The 15,358-nt window shown below is 35.7% G+C and overlaps 1 protein-coding gene across 3 annotated transcripts in view; it reads right to left on the bottom strand.

The window, feature by feature from the left end:
• Positions 1 to 15,358, bottom strand: part of LOC150106825 (uncharacterized) — a 325,973-nt gene that overhangs the window by 197,986 nt on the left and 112,629 nt on the right. For 2 of the 3 annotated variants that reach the window (XM_090393339.1, XM_090393337.1), the window contains one exon: positions 3,460 to 4,342. The exons of the other annotated variant lie outside the window; for it this stretch is intronic. In XM_090393339.1, the coding sequence (XP_090249465.1) occupies positions 3,460 to 4,342 (883 nt within the window). The remainder of the gene's footprint in view (positions 1 to 3,459; positions 4,343 to 15,358) is intronic. 3 annotated transcript variants of the gene reach the window in all.

The following is a 15,358-nucleotide window of genomic DNA, read 5'->3' as shown; positions in this document are numbered from 1 at the left end:
ATTTTAGGAGCTAAACTCAGATAGTATAGTCATGAATGAGACAGAATGGAAAAGGAAAGGTTAACAAAACAAGTGTTCTTTGCCAGGATAGAAAAAATATAAAAGACCAGAATGATACAGTAAAAAGTGCCTTAGAAGGGAGAAACATGAGATCTGATAATATTGGCATCTTGACAGATAACAGATTAATCTGAAGGAAAACCATCAATAGGAAGTTAATGATGTAACTTTTCATATAGCACTATCATAATATCCTGTACACCCTCTGAGGGTACATGACAGGAACTGGATGATGCTTGATACAAGATGGTAAGAAAAATACCCAGACCAAGAGACCTAAGTGAATTGCTGCAGTCAGAACTGCCCAAGAATATAGAAATACAAGATCTGACAATACTGAGGTACCACAATACGAGTGATAGACTAATTTACAGGAATTGATGACAGAACATTAGTATGTCAATATTGGAAGTTTATTTTTCACTTGGCTAAACTATAATGAATTTAGTTTAATCCTTTATCCAGGTGTAAGCAAACAAAGTTTGCGTCTGAAAATATCTTCAGGACTGGGGTAAGGTAGTGCAACACTAGGCAACTCTGAGCAAAGGTGGACCGGGCTCTCATCACTCCTTGTCTCAGTATCTCCCATAATGCAAAGCACATATCCTTGTGGACATGTATACTGCTATGCATTAAGGGAAGGGCCACTGCCCAGACCGATTTCAACCTTTACTGAGGTCTCGTCAGTGGAGGCACACCCAACCATGGAGATACTAAGGCAGAAGCAATAGGAGAGGCCATATTTACCTATAGGAGCTGTCAACAGGTGTACAGGTGCTATAGGTAAATATGACCTCTCCTATTGCTTCTGCCTTAGTATCTTCACAGTTGGGTCTGCCTCCCACTGACGAGACCTCAATAAAGGTTGAAACCGGTCTGGGTAGTGGCCCTTCCCTTAATGCATAGCAGTATACATGTCCTCAAGGAGATGTGCTTTGCATTATGGGAGATACTGAGACAAGGAGTGATGAGAGCTCAGTCCACCTTTGCTCGGAGTTGCCTGTGTTGCACTACCTTACCCCAGTCCTGAAGATATTTTCAGGTGCAAACTTTGTTTGCTTACACTTGGATAAAGGATTAAACTAAATTTATTATTAGTATGTAAACTTAATTGTGTAGTACTCAGAGTATCCTGAAAGTACTACACAATTAAGTACACCCCCCTCGAAAGAACATATCAGGAAACTGAAGATGATGATGATATAAAATTCCAAATTGGATGCTACCACATATCACTTACCTCAAATGCTCTTTGTGCATCTATAGAATAATAAATGATACTACTGACAGTTTCTGGCTAACAGGTCATGGAAAAACAGTTTGCTGGATTACAAATGACTTATCAACTGAAGAAAAAAAAAATGAACATGAGATAAATTCCAAGTCTCAATAACATAAAGTGCTGTTATCACATTGTTGATGCTAATGAAACCTCCTTAAGTATCTTTTATTTTTATTTTATTTTATTTTTTTTGAGGAAAATAGTTGGAATTTCACCATCTCATCAAGTGATTCACTATTTCCCCTTATAAAGATGCTCATTTTTTACTACTTTCCATTCTTACAGATAAATCATGAATTGTTCTATCGTCATCAATTTCCTGATGACGATAGAACAATTCAATTCAATATGTGCTCTCAAGAGGTGTTCAGGCTACTATGGCAGCACTACATGACAAAGTCTACATTATTATTAATCCTTTGAACAATATTCTTATATAAACAACAAATTTCCTATAAACAATATTCTTCCAAATTAGTCCATTACTTGGCAGCACTCCAATATTGTCATATATAACATTTTATGCTTCTTAGGCATTCTGACTGAATAATCCACCTAAACCTTGTCTTCCTCTGGGTCTCTTTCCTGCTATCTTGGCAAACACCTGCTTCACTAACCTTCTGTCACTGATTTCATCATACCACCTGAGATTAGCTCTGTTTGCACTTTCTTGAATGCTATAAATATCAAATGCTTTTTCAATATCCTCATTTTTAATATGATTCAGTCCTTGATACCATCTGTTCATTCCCCTAATTTTTCTCAGAGCCCTCATATCTGTGGTCTCTAGTCTTTGATCAAGTGCTTTATTTCTCCAACTCTCAGATCCATAACTTAAAACTGTTTGAATACTGTCTTGTATACCGCTAATTTCTCTTTGTTCCATATAAATTTATTCAACTGACTCTCCACCATACCAGCTTTACTTATTCTATTGTCTATTTCTATATTTAATTTGCCATCTTACTAAAAACCATGTCTAAATGGCTGAAATATTTTATTTCTACAGATTCTCCATTGAGAAATGCAACTGGAGTTTTCTGTTATTACTTATTTTCATAGTTCTGGTCTTTTTATTGCTGATTTTCATGCCAAACTTGTTAGAGTTGTTTTTCAATTTCGTTAGAAAATCCTAGAGATATGCACTGAATGTATTTAGGAGTACACATCAACTGCATTAAGAGCTTATTTTGATATCTCTAATTTTAATATTACACTTTCTTTCATGATGCAATCCATTATAGATGATGAATAAGAGTGGAGATAACATGCATCCTTGTCTTACCTCCTGAGTTTACATCAAACCATCTTCCTGTATTTCCTTCAATTCTAACTGCTGACTGACAACTTAAATACAGACTATGTACTGCTCTATATAATGTTCCATTTACCCCATATAATTGTAGTGTATTGAAAAATTTTTCTCTGAGCACCTTGACATTTTCCTTTTCCAGATCTACAAAAATGAAGTACAGATCCTTGTCATATTCCCATGATTTTCGCAACTATTTGTCATAAAGTTAAAATCTGATCTTGCCAACCTGTATTTGGCCTGAACCCAGCTTGTTCTTTTCCAAGTTTCTCCTCCACAATTTTCATCAACCTCTTTTCAAGCATAATTCATAAATCTTACCTCAAACGCACGCAGTAGATAAACTGCTCTATAATCTCACATTCAACTTTGCCTTTTTTTTTTTTGAGAGAAGGGAAATATGAGAGCTCTACTCCAATCATCTGGAATTCAACCTTCGGATCAGGTCCTGTGAATTATGCAGTGTAGCTAGAAATAGTTGGAAATATTCCTTCAAAAGAATGAGTATTTCCAAATTAGAACTTAGATATTTTCACAATACAATGTTAGAAATTTTTTCTTTTTGTTCATAATCTTTAACCTAACCAATATAATCCACCTTTTCTAGGTATACTTGCTACTGAAAAAAACAAAAGACCCCCATCCCACACACTGAAGTTCTGTATTTCAAAATCATTAAACTAAACATTGAGAAAGAGCTTATAAGATGTAAAGTGAAATCTAATTTCATATGCTTTGAACAGTGTGTGCACGTGTATATGCATGTATGTGTGTTACCTATTTAATTATACAGAAATATACTTACTTGTCAATATGCTGGCAAAACAATGAAACTTTATTCCAATATTATTCCCTTCTTGAAGTAAGACTGAATTTATGATATGCAAAACACCTAAATCCCTCTCTTTAATGCAACTCTTTATAAATAATTCTGCTAGCCTTCCCCAGCAATTGTGGAAAATATTGTACTGAATCCGTGAGGCCAATTTAAAGTAAAAAGAATCAGAATTCATTGGCAAACTGCTACAAGCATATTTACAATTAAGACGAGTCTTGCATCTCTTGAATAATGGAGATAAGCTGGTGTTATCCTTTGCTAATGTTATTACTTCCTCTATGACTCTGGTATCTATTTTTGCAAAATATTCATCTTTCATATGGCTTAAGATGAAAAGAATCTCAGAAGTTAATGAATGTGTAACTTTAGCTGCCTGTACACTTTTTTCCAAATATTCTTTAGCTATAGCAAAATATTTTTCATCTACAGAAATGTGACCCAGTTCAAAGCAATACTGGAGTCCTTGAAATATAGGCTTCCAATGTGGTACAGGACTGTAAAATTTCCTAAATATATTTGACATCACCCTAGGTTTTAAAAGCACCTTTCCTGCAATGCAAATATTAAGTAGTTTCCAGACAACATCTCTGATTTCATTATTCTTAATTTGACATTCAAGAATAGCTTTCCCAAGGAAATCACTATCTGGTGGCATCTTTCTTATATCTTCAATTAACTTTTCAATACATTCAAGCTTATTTAAATTGATAGCAGCTTTTAAAATAATAAGCATTGCATGCTTCAATAACTCCATATCATCACAATTTGCTAGTACTATATATGCATCCCCAACATTTTCTACTTTGATAAGGCTTTCAATTTTTTCAAGGATCAATTTGCTTTTTGCTTTCTGCAAGAAAAAAAAAAAGATTTAGTGAATGCATTACGTAAAAAAAAAAGTAAAATAAAAATAGTTAATGTAAACACTGAATTATAGTTATATATAAGAGCATTTTTAAAACTGCTTTTTTATTTTAAAATAAAGCAGTTTTAGAATTTTAAAAATACAGACTAAAACAATAGTTTTAAAATTCATTACCCCTGTGGTGTTGGTAAAACATATATATAGCAAAAATTATTCATATATTAAATATCATATTTTATGAATCATTTATTTCCACATCCACTGAGCCTGTGTAGCTCAGTGGATGTGGCGTTTACACACCACGGCACTTGGCCGCACGAAGGAAGACTTGGTTTCGAGTCTAGTCGGCGACTAGAGGAAATTTTTCTAAGCCTTCTTTCGACCAGTTCCCGAGTTAGTCAATCTCTGGCACGGGCAAGCAGGTTTTTCCTCCTGGAAACTCAGGTTTTTCGTCCTGTAAACTCAAGAAAATCAACCGTAGAACCCACATTATTTTTTCAGACATTAAATATATTGTGTTATGATTAGGGACCATGAGATGGCGGCACATTTGAGCTGTCTCTCTTCACTGTGTACCGCTTAATTAGTGATAGCCTTGGGCCATCTATTTCTGATTGGTACCAGTGGAGATTGAACTGCCCACTCAGTCTCCAAAAGTTAGATAGGGCTAAATGGCCTCGCCTACTCCTGTATACGGGAATAAAAAGGCATTAGCTGATTTAGCTGATGAATCATTTACTTGCAAATTCAGCTGTATCCAAATCCCATAGAAAAGGAAATGGCAAGAGAGCAAAATAATTCCATTGCATAAGGGATTGAAATCTGACACTGAGGTAGAAAATTACAGACCAATTTGTATATCTGCTTGGAAAAATTAGTTAAGACTAAAAATTCAGAAATGGTATAGGAATTGGGGGGGGGGCAGCATGGTTTTGTTAAAAATGGTCTTGTCTTAGTAATTTATTCACTTTTTTCCCCTTTCTTCTTCTTTTTTTTTAAATAAATTAATAGAGGAGTTGGATAAGAGAAATAAACACACCAAAATATTGTTGAATTTCACAAAAGCTTGACAACATGCTGCCATATTTCAAAAAGCTATTATATAAACTGGAACAAATGGGGATGGATAAGTGGGTGGTTAACTGAATGGCATCAGAAAGTTGTATATGATAGAACACAGCCTAAATAATAAGGTGACTAGTGTGCCACAGTGCTCCAATACTTAGGCCACTAAACGATATTGGAGATGGTATGAAGAGGAATATGTAATTATTTATTTATTTTATTTTATTATTTTTTGCCATGATGTTAACTTAAAGAGCAGCAGTAGATGAATCTGACAGAAATACTCCAGGAAATTTAAACATATATACTAATACCATGAGCAAATGATAGGTAGAAGCCAACATTGCAAAATGTTATGTATTTTGGACTGAGGGGATTACAGAGGTATACTGTATTACAAAAATCTGTGATAAGGTTAGAAATCTGGGAGTGATAATGGCAGGGAACTGAAGTTCAGGCAAAACATATCACAAAAGTGGTTAAAAAATAGCACAGAGAATTATTCAGATTGTTGAAAATAAGGAAGTTATTTCCCCAAATGCAGATGTGTCTGGTTTCCCAGATAATTATGTATAAAATACCCAATATTAATATAGATTGCTTTTTATTATTTATACAGAAATTAATTTTATAATGGTTTGTTTTAATTAAGGGCATGACTTTCAACCAACATTACATGATGCACAGAAATAAATTTATATTTTAAAACAGTAAATTTCATTCTTCAATAAAAAAAAAATCAGCTAATGCCTTTTTATTCCCGTATACGGGAGTAGGCAAGGCCATTTAGTCCTATCTAACTTTTGGAGACTGAGTGGGCAGTTCAATCTCCACTGGTACAAATCAGAGATAGATGGCCCAAGGCTATCACTAATTAAGCGGTACACAGTGAAGAGAGACGGCTCAAATGTGCTGCCATCTCGTGGTCCCTAACACAATATATTTAATGTCTGAAATAATGTGGGTTCTACGGTTGATTTTCTTGAGTTTATGGGACGAAAAACTCGAGTTTCCGGGAGGAAAAATCCGCTTGCCCGTGCCAGAGATCGACTAACTTGGGAACCGGTCGAAAAAAGGCTTAGAAAAATTTCCTCTAGTCGCCGACTAGACTCGAAACCAAGTCTTCCTTCATGCGGCCAAGCGGCGTGGTGTGCAAACGCCACATCCACTGAACTACACAGGCTCTTTTCATTCCTAAATTATAAAAATTAATTTATTAATTATTATAGATAGTGAAGTTAATAAAAAAATATTGCACGTAATTTCTTCACTACACTGATTTACTGAACAATCAGATTGCTCTTGTTCTACAGTAACATCAATCAACTTAAGTGAACTCACCAACAATTCTTTGGTGAAAATGGAGCCCAATAGTTTCCCCCCAAAGTTATAAGTAAGCAAAAATTTTGTAATATTCTGTATTATTTTGTAGTTGAATTCTCCTCTTATAAAAATTTTGTTTTGTAGTTGAATTCTCCTCTTATAAAAATTTTGTTTTGTAGTTGTTTCTTTTAATTATACTAACATTAAAGATAGCACTGCAGCTACCTCAGAAACAATTGGATGTTGCTGAATTTGTAAGTAGGTTTAAGATGACTGGTTATGCAACCAACCAAGCACTTCTGTTTTAAGTAGTTACTGATAATTGTTCATTTGTAGAAAAACTTACTGTACACTGAATAAAGCTGTGAACTTGCAAAAATTTTCACACATCTTTGATAAAAATGTGGTGCAGATGCTTTTATACTGAATAACCTCCTTTATCTGTAGCAGTATGCTCAAATGGAGTATAAGCATCAAATTAGCAGATATATATTATACAAAAAAAAAAGTCACAATTGTTTCCAAACAAATACATGGCATGTGGAAGAAAAAAAAAAAAAAAAAGGAGAAAATAATCTTTTTCCTAACTTTTGTATAGACCCTGATAAAGTTCACAAATAATGTGGCAGTCACCATTGAAATAATTTTTTTCCAATTAGTTTTAGTGACGTGACATTAATGCATAAAGTGCATACAGAATTTGTCCATAAATTAAGAATAAATAAAACTTTTGAATAATTTTAGGTTACTTGAAAATTACATACAATATCTTAAACATCTTACCTTCTTTAAATTATACTTGGCAAAAAATTATTATTCTTATTATGATATGGTATCTCCATGGTGTCGAAAGACTCACTGCAGGGGAACAATTATTCACACAATACCTATCATACTTTTTAAACTCATTCATTGATGAAGCACCCATAACCACTTCCTTTGACAACCCATTCATTATTCTCCAAGCAAAAAATCTAGTCCTAACACACTTGCTAACCCGACTCATACACATTTCCACAGATGAACCCTTGTTCTTTCTCTTCCCTTCCTGCCATGTAGTGAAAAAGTCTTCAACGTAAAACCTATAAAACCCTTTTAATAACTTATGTGCTTCTATCATGTCTCCTCTTTTTTTCATCTATCAGCTAGTTTTTGAAGCAGACATTCAGACTATTCTCACAGGAGCATTCCTTGGACCTGCCACAATCTTTGTCACTCACCTATAGATCTTCTCAACCACTTCTTCATTCCCATGGAATCCAGGGGACTAGATTTGCACACAGTAGTTCAGATGTGGCTTTATTAAAGTCATATAAAGGGGAACAACAACAACCTCCCTATCCCTGTTTGCCAGTGTGTTCTTCAACAACCACATAATCTGATGTGCTTTTTTGCCAACCTTTAAATTATGCCCTCTAAACTTCACCTATCTACAATCACTCTACAGTCCCTAACCTCATCAATTAATTGTGGTTCAATTCCATCAATATAGTACAGAGTAGCATATCATCTACATTTTCCTAAAGTGCATCATCCTACACTTAGCCATGTTCTTGTAGATAAGGTGGTTGGTTCCACCAATACAGCCACTCAGGTGTTGCTGACCATGCATTGGACACCCACATACACTGGAAGAAGGCCACGTTATTATGCCGCAGCAAGTACAAGTACGAAAGATTGTTCCTGGAATCAGCCTCAGCTCTGAAAAACTTCTCAAACCTCAACAAATTTGGGTGCATGAGACTGCCCCAAATTTTGGAAGCTTACATTCTAAGATTATCAGCCCAAAGAATAAGTCAACCCAATTTAGCCTGCTAGGGGCCGTCTTTAGGACTGACTTCAGCTGCCTTTCGTCAGCCTCATTTGCTTAGTGTGAGGGCCTGCGAGTACGTATCATTTTTTTGCTATCCCTGAAGATGGCAATGTAACATTGCCGAAATATAGGTAGTTATTAATTAAAGTTTTTATAATTAATAATATAGTTTACATTGTCCTTCTTGTCGAGAGGCTTATATGCTGGTTAAACATTATAACTAATAATTAAGGAATTGACAGCGTACACTAAAAATATAAATTAAATAAACTTTAATATATACTTTCCGATATTTCGGCAAACGTCACGTTGCCATTTTCTTGGAAACTTAATACAAAGACATGTGCACACAAGTACTACATAACAGTAAATGAGAACCGAAGCTAGGAAGCTAACGTTTTCCTAAAGTCCTGATGGTGCCCCCCCTGGCAGGCTATATTGGTAGTTCTTGGCCTTTGGGCTGAAGTTCTGATAAATGTTTCCCAAATTTGGGGCAGTCTATGCATCCAAATTTGTTGAGGTTTGGCATGTTCCTAAGGGCTGATGCTGATTCCATGAATAGTCTTTCATATTTGAACTTGCAGTGGTGTATTACTGTGGCTTTCTTCCATCTTATTCTGTGGCGAGTATCCAGAGCGTGGTCTGCAAGCCCAGAGTGCCTGTACTGGTGAAATCGGATGTAATCCTTGTGTTCTGAGATTCTGATATTTGCTGTCCTGCCTGTTTGGCCAAAGTAGGACAATTTTGGCCACTAAAGACCAACCACTTCCTCTAGACCTACCTGGTGTATACCAGGTCCCTTGCAGCTGTAAATTGGCTTCTTTGGCCAAACAGGCAGGACAGCAAATATCAGAATCTCAGAACACAAGGATTACATCCGATTTCACCAGTACAGCCACTCTGGGTTTGCAGACCACGCTCTGGATACTCGCCAGAATAAGATGGAAGAAAGCCACAGTAATAAACGCAGCAAGTTCAAATATGAAAGACTATGCATGGAATCAGCCTCAGCCCTCAGGAACATGCCAAACCTCAACAAATTTGGATGCATGAGACTGCCCCAAATTTGGGAAACATTTATCAGAAGAACTTCAGCCCAAAGGCCAAGAACTACCAATATAGCCCGCAGGGGGCACCATCAGGACTTTAGGAAAACGTTAGCTTCCTAGCTTCGGTTCTCATTTGCTGTTATGTAGTACTTGTATTAAGTTCCCTTAAGTTCTCTTTGTATTAAGTTCCCAAGAAGATGGCAACGTGACGTTTGCCGAAATATCGGAAAGTATATATTAAAGTTTATTTAATTTATATTTTTAGTGTACGCTGTCAATTCCTTAATTATTAGTTATCAAGTTTACATTGTCATTTTCTAAAAAATCAGAAGTAAAACTTAGCCATATTAAACTAGTAGTCATTTACCTTTGTCCACACTTCCAGTCTATTATTCTGAAGGATCTATACATCGCCTTCATTTATTATTGCTCTTCCCAGTTCTACATCAGCAAACAAGTGAATATTTCGTATTACCACTGATGTACAAACTAAACAACCAAGGACTAAGTACTGAGCCCTGTGATATAGCACTAGTCACCAGCCTTCTCCTGGACTCAACTTCTCCATAACCCACTCTTTGATATGTGTCCATCAGCCACCCTCAAATCCTTGTTTTGCTTCCATAAATCTTTCATTCTACGAGGAGCATATATTTTGCACATGATGCAGAGAACAAAATCACACACGCTGAAATCACCTGCTATTGTTTTATGTGTGGTACCATAACATATAATACAGTACAGTAAAACAAAAATAAAAGCTTTAAGAACTACACAATCAACAACACACACACACACACACACACACACACACACACACAAAATGCAAGCATAATCAAAAGCTTTTGGCATTTTGATGCTGACACTTCATAAAATTGCAACCAACAAAATATAAAATCATTATCTTCTGCATGTAAAATTCAGCTAAATCTCAAATTGGGCTGGCAATGTGTGATTTAGCTGACCAAATTTTATTCTTATTGGCATAAACCAAAATGAAATGATGGTAAACATGATGGAATTTCATGTCAAATGGGGCATAGCTAGGGATGTGCTGGTAAATTTTAAACAATCAGCCTGCTAAAAACAAAATATGCAGTGGGTTCTCCTTTTGTAAGAATTATAACATCCTTAAGGTATGCACAAATTTCATTATCAGCAATCATCAGCTTAATTTTTCTGGGTGGCTTCTTCTTGAAATAATGTCCTTATCAGATTCATGACAATTCTAAAAACTAAAAATATGAAATCATTGCATTTCTAGAAGTTTGTTGAAAAAGAATAGTCCTGTAAAATTGCCAGCAGACATGATCCCTACACAGGCTGCAAAGGATGTCAAAATAAACATGCCCCAGCTGGACATTTTGTGTCTATAGAAGCCCAAATACTACTAGCCATTGTGGATTGAAGTCTGTGTGTGTGTGTACCATTCTACCGTTTATAGCCATTGTCAGTTTAACAACAAGCTCACAAAATTCTTGAAAATTTTAACAACTGGCCTGTGCAAGCCAGCTGCAGCACACTGTTATTTCTAAGTGTATTTTTATTTATATTATTTCTTCTTCCTCTATATTGTCCCTATATGTTATTATATTTGCACAAAGAGTTCACTCCAATTGGTGCAATGACTTTAACTCACTCTTTCAGAATCCAACTAATCATTGACTCAATACCAAGTACAAAATAAACACATTTAATAAAACTAAAACAATATATATACATTTCTAGTAATAATACATAACTATAACTACAGATTATATGGATCCAAGGCCTTATTTAAAAATATAAACTTACTCTTAAGACTAAACACTTTTTCTTTCACAATCACAAAAAAATGTTCATAGTCTTTTTCTCTTTCTGTTAAGGCTCTTTTCCAGAAGTTACAAGGCTCTGTACTTCATTATCAGGATCCTTTTCATCAATCAATATAACACACATAAAGTCTTCTTGACTATATCCTGTTTTCTTTTAGTAGCAATACTCATCAGATCAGGCACCTTTAATACCTAAAAATCTTCTTAATCAATATATTTTCTAAACTTTCACTTTCAGGCATCCTTAATACCTATAGAACTTCCTTATCAATATTTTCTCTAAGAAAAACATTCACTTTAGAATGTAAGCAACAAGTTCTCCTTTCATTCACAATACTAAATTGACAGTCTTAACTTATTTCACCATAAAAACTTACAGTTTCAAGATTTCCTTTTATTCATTACTTATTTCTCCTTGAAACCTAATATTTCCACTATTCCCTTTTCGGAATACACTATAAAATATCTTCCGACTGCCACACACAAAAAAACATCAAGTTCCTTCTAACTTGAATATTTACCGGCCAATTTATAAAAACTTACAGTTTCAAGATTTTCTTTTTATTCTTTACTTATTCCTGCTTGAAACCTATTATTTTCACTATTCCCTTTTCGGAATACATTATGAAATTTCCTTCTGACTGCCGCACAAAAAAATCAAGTTCCTTCCAACTTGAATATTTACCGGCCAGACGCTCTCTTGTTTACAACTGTAACTTGGATACGCAACGCTTTCCTTGTCAGCTGTCAATCACACATCAAGTTCTCTCCGGGAGCATGCGCACTTCACAAAAGTCAGAAACTACGCACTGCAATAAAATGGCTGACTCGCTGTATCCATCAGCGCTAAAAGAAAGTCTTTCACAAACACAAAATTCAACATTTTAAAATACAACAAACTTTCTTATAAGTAACACAAATAATCAGTTTAGTAAGTACTTCAATATTTTTATTTTTACTTCTTTACATGTTACTTCTAATATAACATTTTCATAACGAGCACATCACAAGTGATGTGCTCACTTGTGATGTGATGTGTTTCAGACACTGCGTGTATGAAAACAAAAACTAACAAGCATAATTAATACGTAAAAATATTCAGAATTTTTAATATGATTATTTTTACAACACCACTGGTCATAGCCCAATTAAAAAAGGCCCTCATTGTTTTTAGACAATAACTTAGCCAATGGCTACAACCACAACCCCCCCACCCCTTCAGAACAGAGATTACAAAATCTATCACCATTCCATATATCTGGGGCACATACAAAAAATTAACAAAAGTCATAAAGAAATACAACTTTACAATGACTTACAGACCACATAAAAAATTGGAATCCCTTATCCACTCTACCAAAGACCAGCCACATTCCATAGACCTAGGAAGTGTCTACCAGGTCCCTTGCAGTTGCAAACTGTCGCACTACAGCCAAACAAGCAGAACAACCAATACTCGAATTTCTGAACACATGGACTACATCCGGTTCCATCAATACAGCCACTCTGGACTTGCTGACCATGCTTTGGACACCCATCATAGGATATGCTGAAAGAAAGCCACTCTATTGCACTGCAGCAAATATAAATATGAGAGGCCGATCCTGGAATCTACCTCAGCCCTGAGAAACTTTCCACCTCAATACCACCTGGATACACAAAACTGCTCCAAATATGGGAAGCACTGATTCTCAGATCTTTAGCTCAACAGTCTACGCTATCCGATTTAGTCCACTGGGAGGGGGGGAGGGGCATTTATGACTTTAGATCTGACTTTGCCTTTCTTCAGCCTCATTTATCCAGTGTTAGTCCATGCATGCACATATCACTGTTCTATGTTCCCTGATCATGGCAATTTAACTGTAGAAATATCAGAAGTATTAGAGTTATTATAATTAATATGCAGTATATGTTGTAATTTCCTCAACAAAAACCAATCAAATAAATACCACCAGTACAAAATGACTTTTTTTATTATCTAATTTGGATAACAAAATTCTCCATATCTTTTTCTGTCAAAACAGCAAACTAATGAAGTATGTATATACCAAAAATGGTAAGAAGATATTTACTGAGATCATAATGCAAAAAAAGGAGAGAAAGTAAGAAGCCAGGAGATTAGATTTAGATATAAATAACAATTATTATTATTATTATTATTATTATGGTCCAGGACCTCCATGGCATCACAAGACTCATCGTGGAGAAAATACAAAATCTATCATACCACTCCTTGAACTTATTCACCATTTGTGCTCTCACCACTCCATCAGTCAATGTATTCCACAGCTCAACAACCCTCCATGCAACGAAACCACTCCACACCCTCTTGCTCATGACTCCTTTTGCAACTTCCAGGAATGGTTCCTTGTTCCTTTGCTCTGTTACACCAAATGAAAGAACTCCCCCAGGGACAACCCTGTAACTACCTCTCAACAATTTAAATATCTCAATCATATCCCCCCCTCTCTCTCTCCTATCTACCAAACTTTGCAGTCCACATTCCATCTTTGTTATCCATCTCTGTGCTCTTTCCAAGGTCAATATCCTCTTCAAATCCTTGGGACCAAATTTGAGCATAACAGTCCAGGAGTGGTCTGATTGGGGCTTTATATAATGAAATGACGACTATTATCTCTGCTGGTCAGTGTCCTTCTCAGTACTACAGCAATCCTTCTGGTTACCTACACTACCTTTGCAACATGTTCCCTGAATTTCAGGTTTCTATCAATCATCGCCCCAAGATCCCTTACCCCCCCCCCAACTTCCTCCAACAGAGTATGCAGCCTCCCATCAATGTATCTCAAACATCAAGACTTTACATTTAGCTGAATTAAGCTGATACCCCCCATTCATTTGCCCATTTTATTCAAATCCTCTTGAAGGACTACCACATCTGCACTATTACTAATAACCCTACCCAGCTTCACATCTGCAAACAACTGAATATCCCTCCTGCAATGCATTGACAATGTCAGTGATATAAAGGTTAAATAATACAGGTCTCTGAGCCTTGTAGGACTTCACTTGTAACCTCCTGCTTCTTTGATACACTCCCTCACACACAACTCTGATACCTATCAGACAGCCAATCCCCAATCCAATTTACTAACATGACATTCAAACCCAAGTGCGTAAAAGGCACCCTGTCAAATGCTTTTGTAAAAAAAAAAAAAAAAAAAAAAAAAAAAAAAGCAGAATGTGCCTTTCTCTCATCAACTGATCTTATTACTTTCTTATAAAATGCAATCAGATTACTAAAACAGAGCATCCTTTAATAAATTCATACTAACTCTCACAAATAACCTTACCCCTCATCTACCCAATGCTGTAAATGATTCCTCACTAATTTCTCCAAAATCTTAACTACTAATGAAATACAAAAAGGTCTATAGTTTGATACTTCCATTCTACTACCACCCTTGCAATGGCACCATCTTACCCTCCTTTCAGTCCTTGGGCATCTTTCCCATGGCCAGACTTTCATTATAAAGCCAGGTCAACAGAGCTGTCAGTTCTTTAGTGCATTTTCTCAAAACTCATGGCAAAATCTCATCCGGTCTGATTGCTTTATTGGCATCAAGGGTGCTCAGTATTCCACCCCTCTCCTTATATCTCTTCTATAACCTCTTTTTTACTTGCAGTTCCTGTTTGATATTGTTTGTCATCTACTTTACACCAAATTGTGTTCTCTTTTTCACTCAAAGTATACAACTTGCCACTGCTGCTAATAATTATTCCTTCACTAGTTCCCAAGCACTGATGATATCTTGCCCTTCCAATTCCTTCATCCATGAAACTGCTCCAAGCTGATTTCTAAGATTATTATAATCACCTGCCTTATAATTTCACATATATTCCTTTCTCTTTGATACTCCTGCATGTCTGTTCATCTTCCAAGTCAAAACTACATAGTAACTCTCTCTCCAACCACAAG

The sequence above is a fragment of the Typopeltis vanoorti genome, chromosome 5 (genome assembly GCF_054136105.1).
Source record: "Typopeltis vanoorti isolate ZY-2024b chromosome 5, IOZ_Tvanoo_1.0, whole genome shotgun sequence".
Classification (NCBI taxonomy): domain Eukaryota; kingdom Metazoa; phylum Arthropoda; class Arachnida; order Uropygi; family Thelyphonidae; genus Typopeltis; species Typopeltis vanoorti.
The sequence above is the reverse complement of the archived record's forward strand: the minus strand, read 5'-3'. Positions and strand labels throughout refer to the sequence as shown.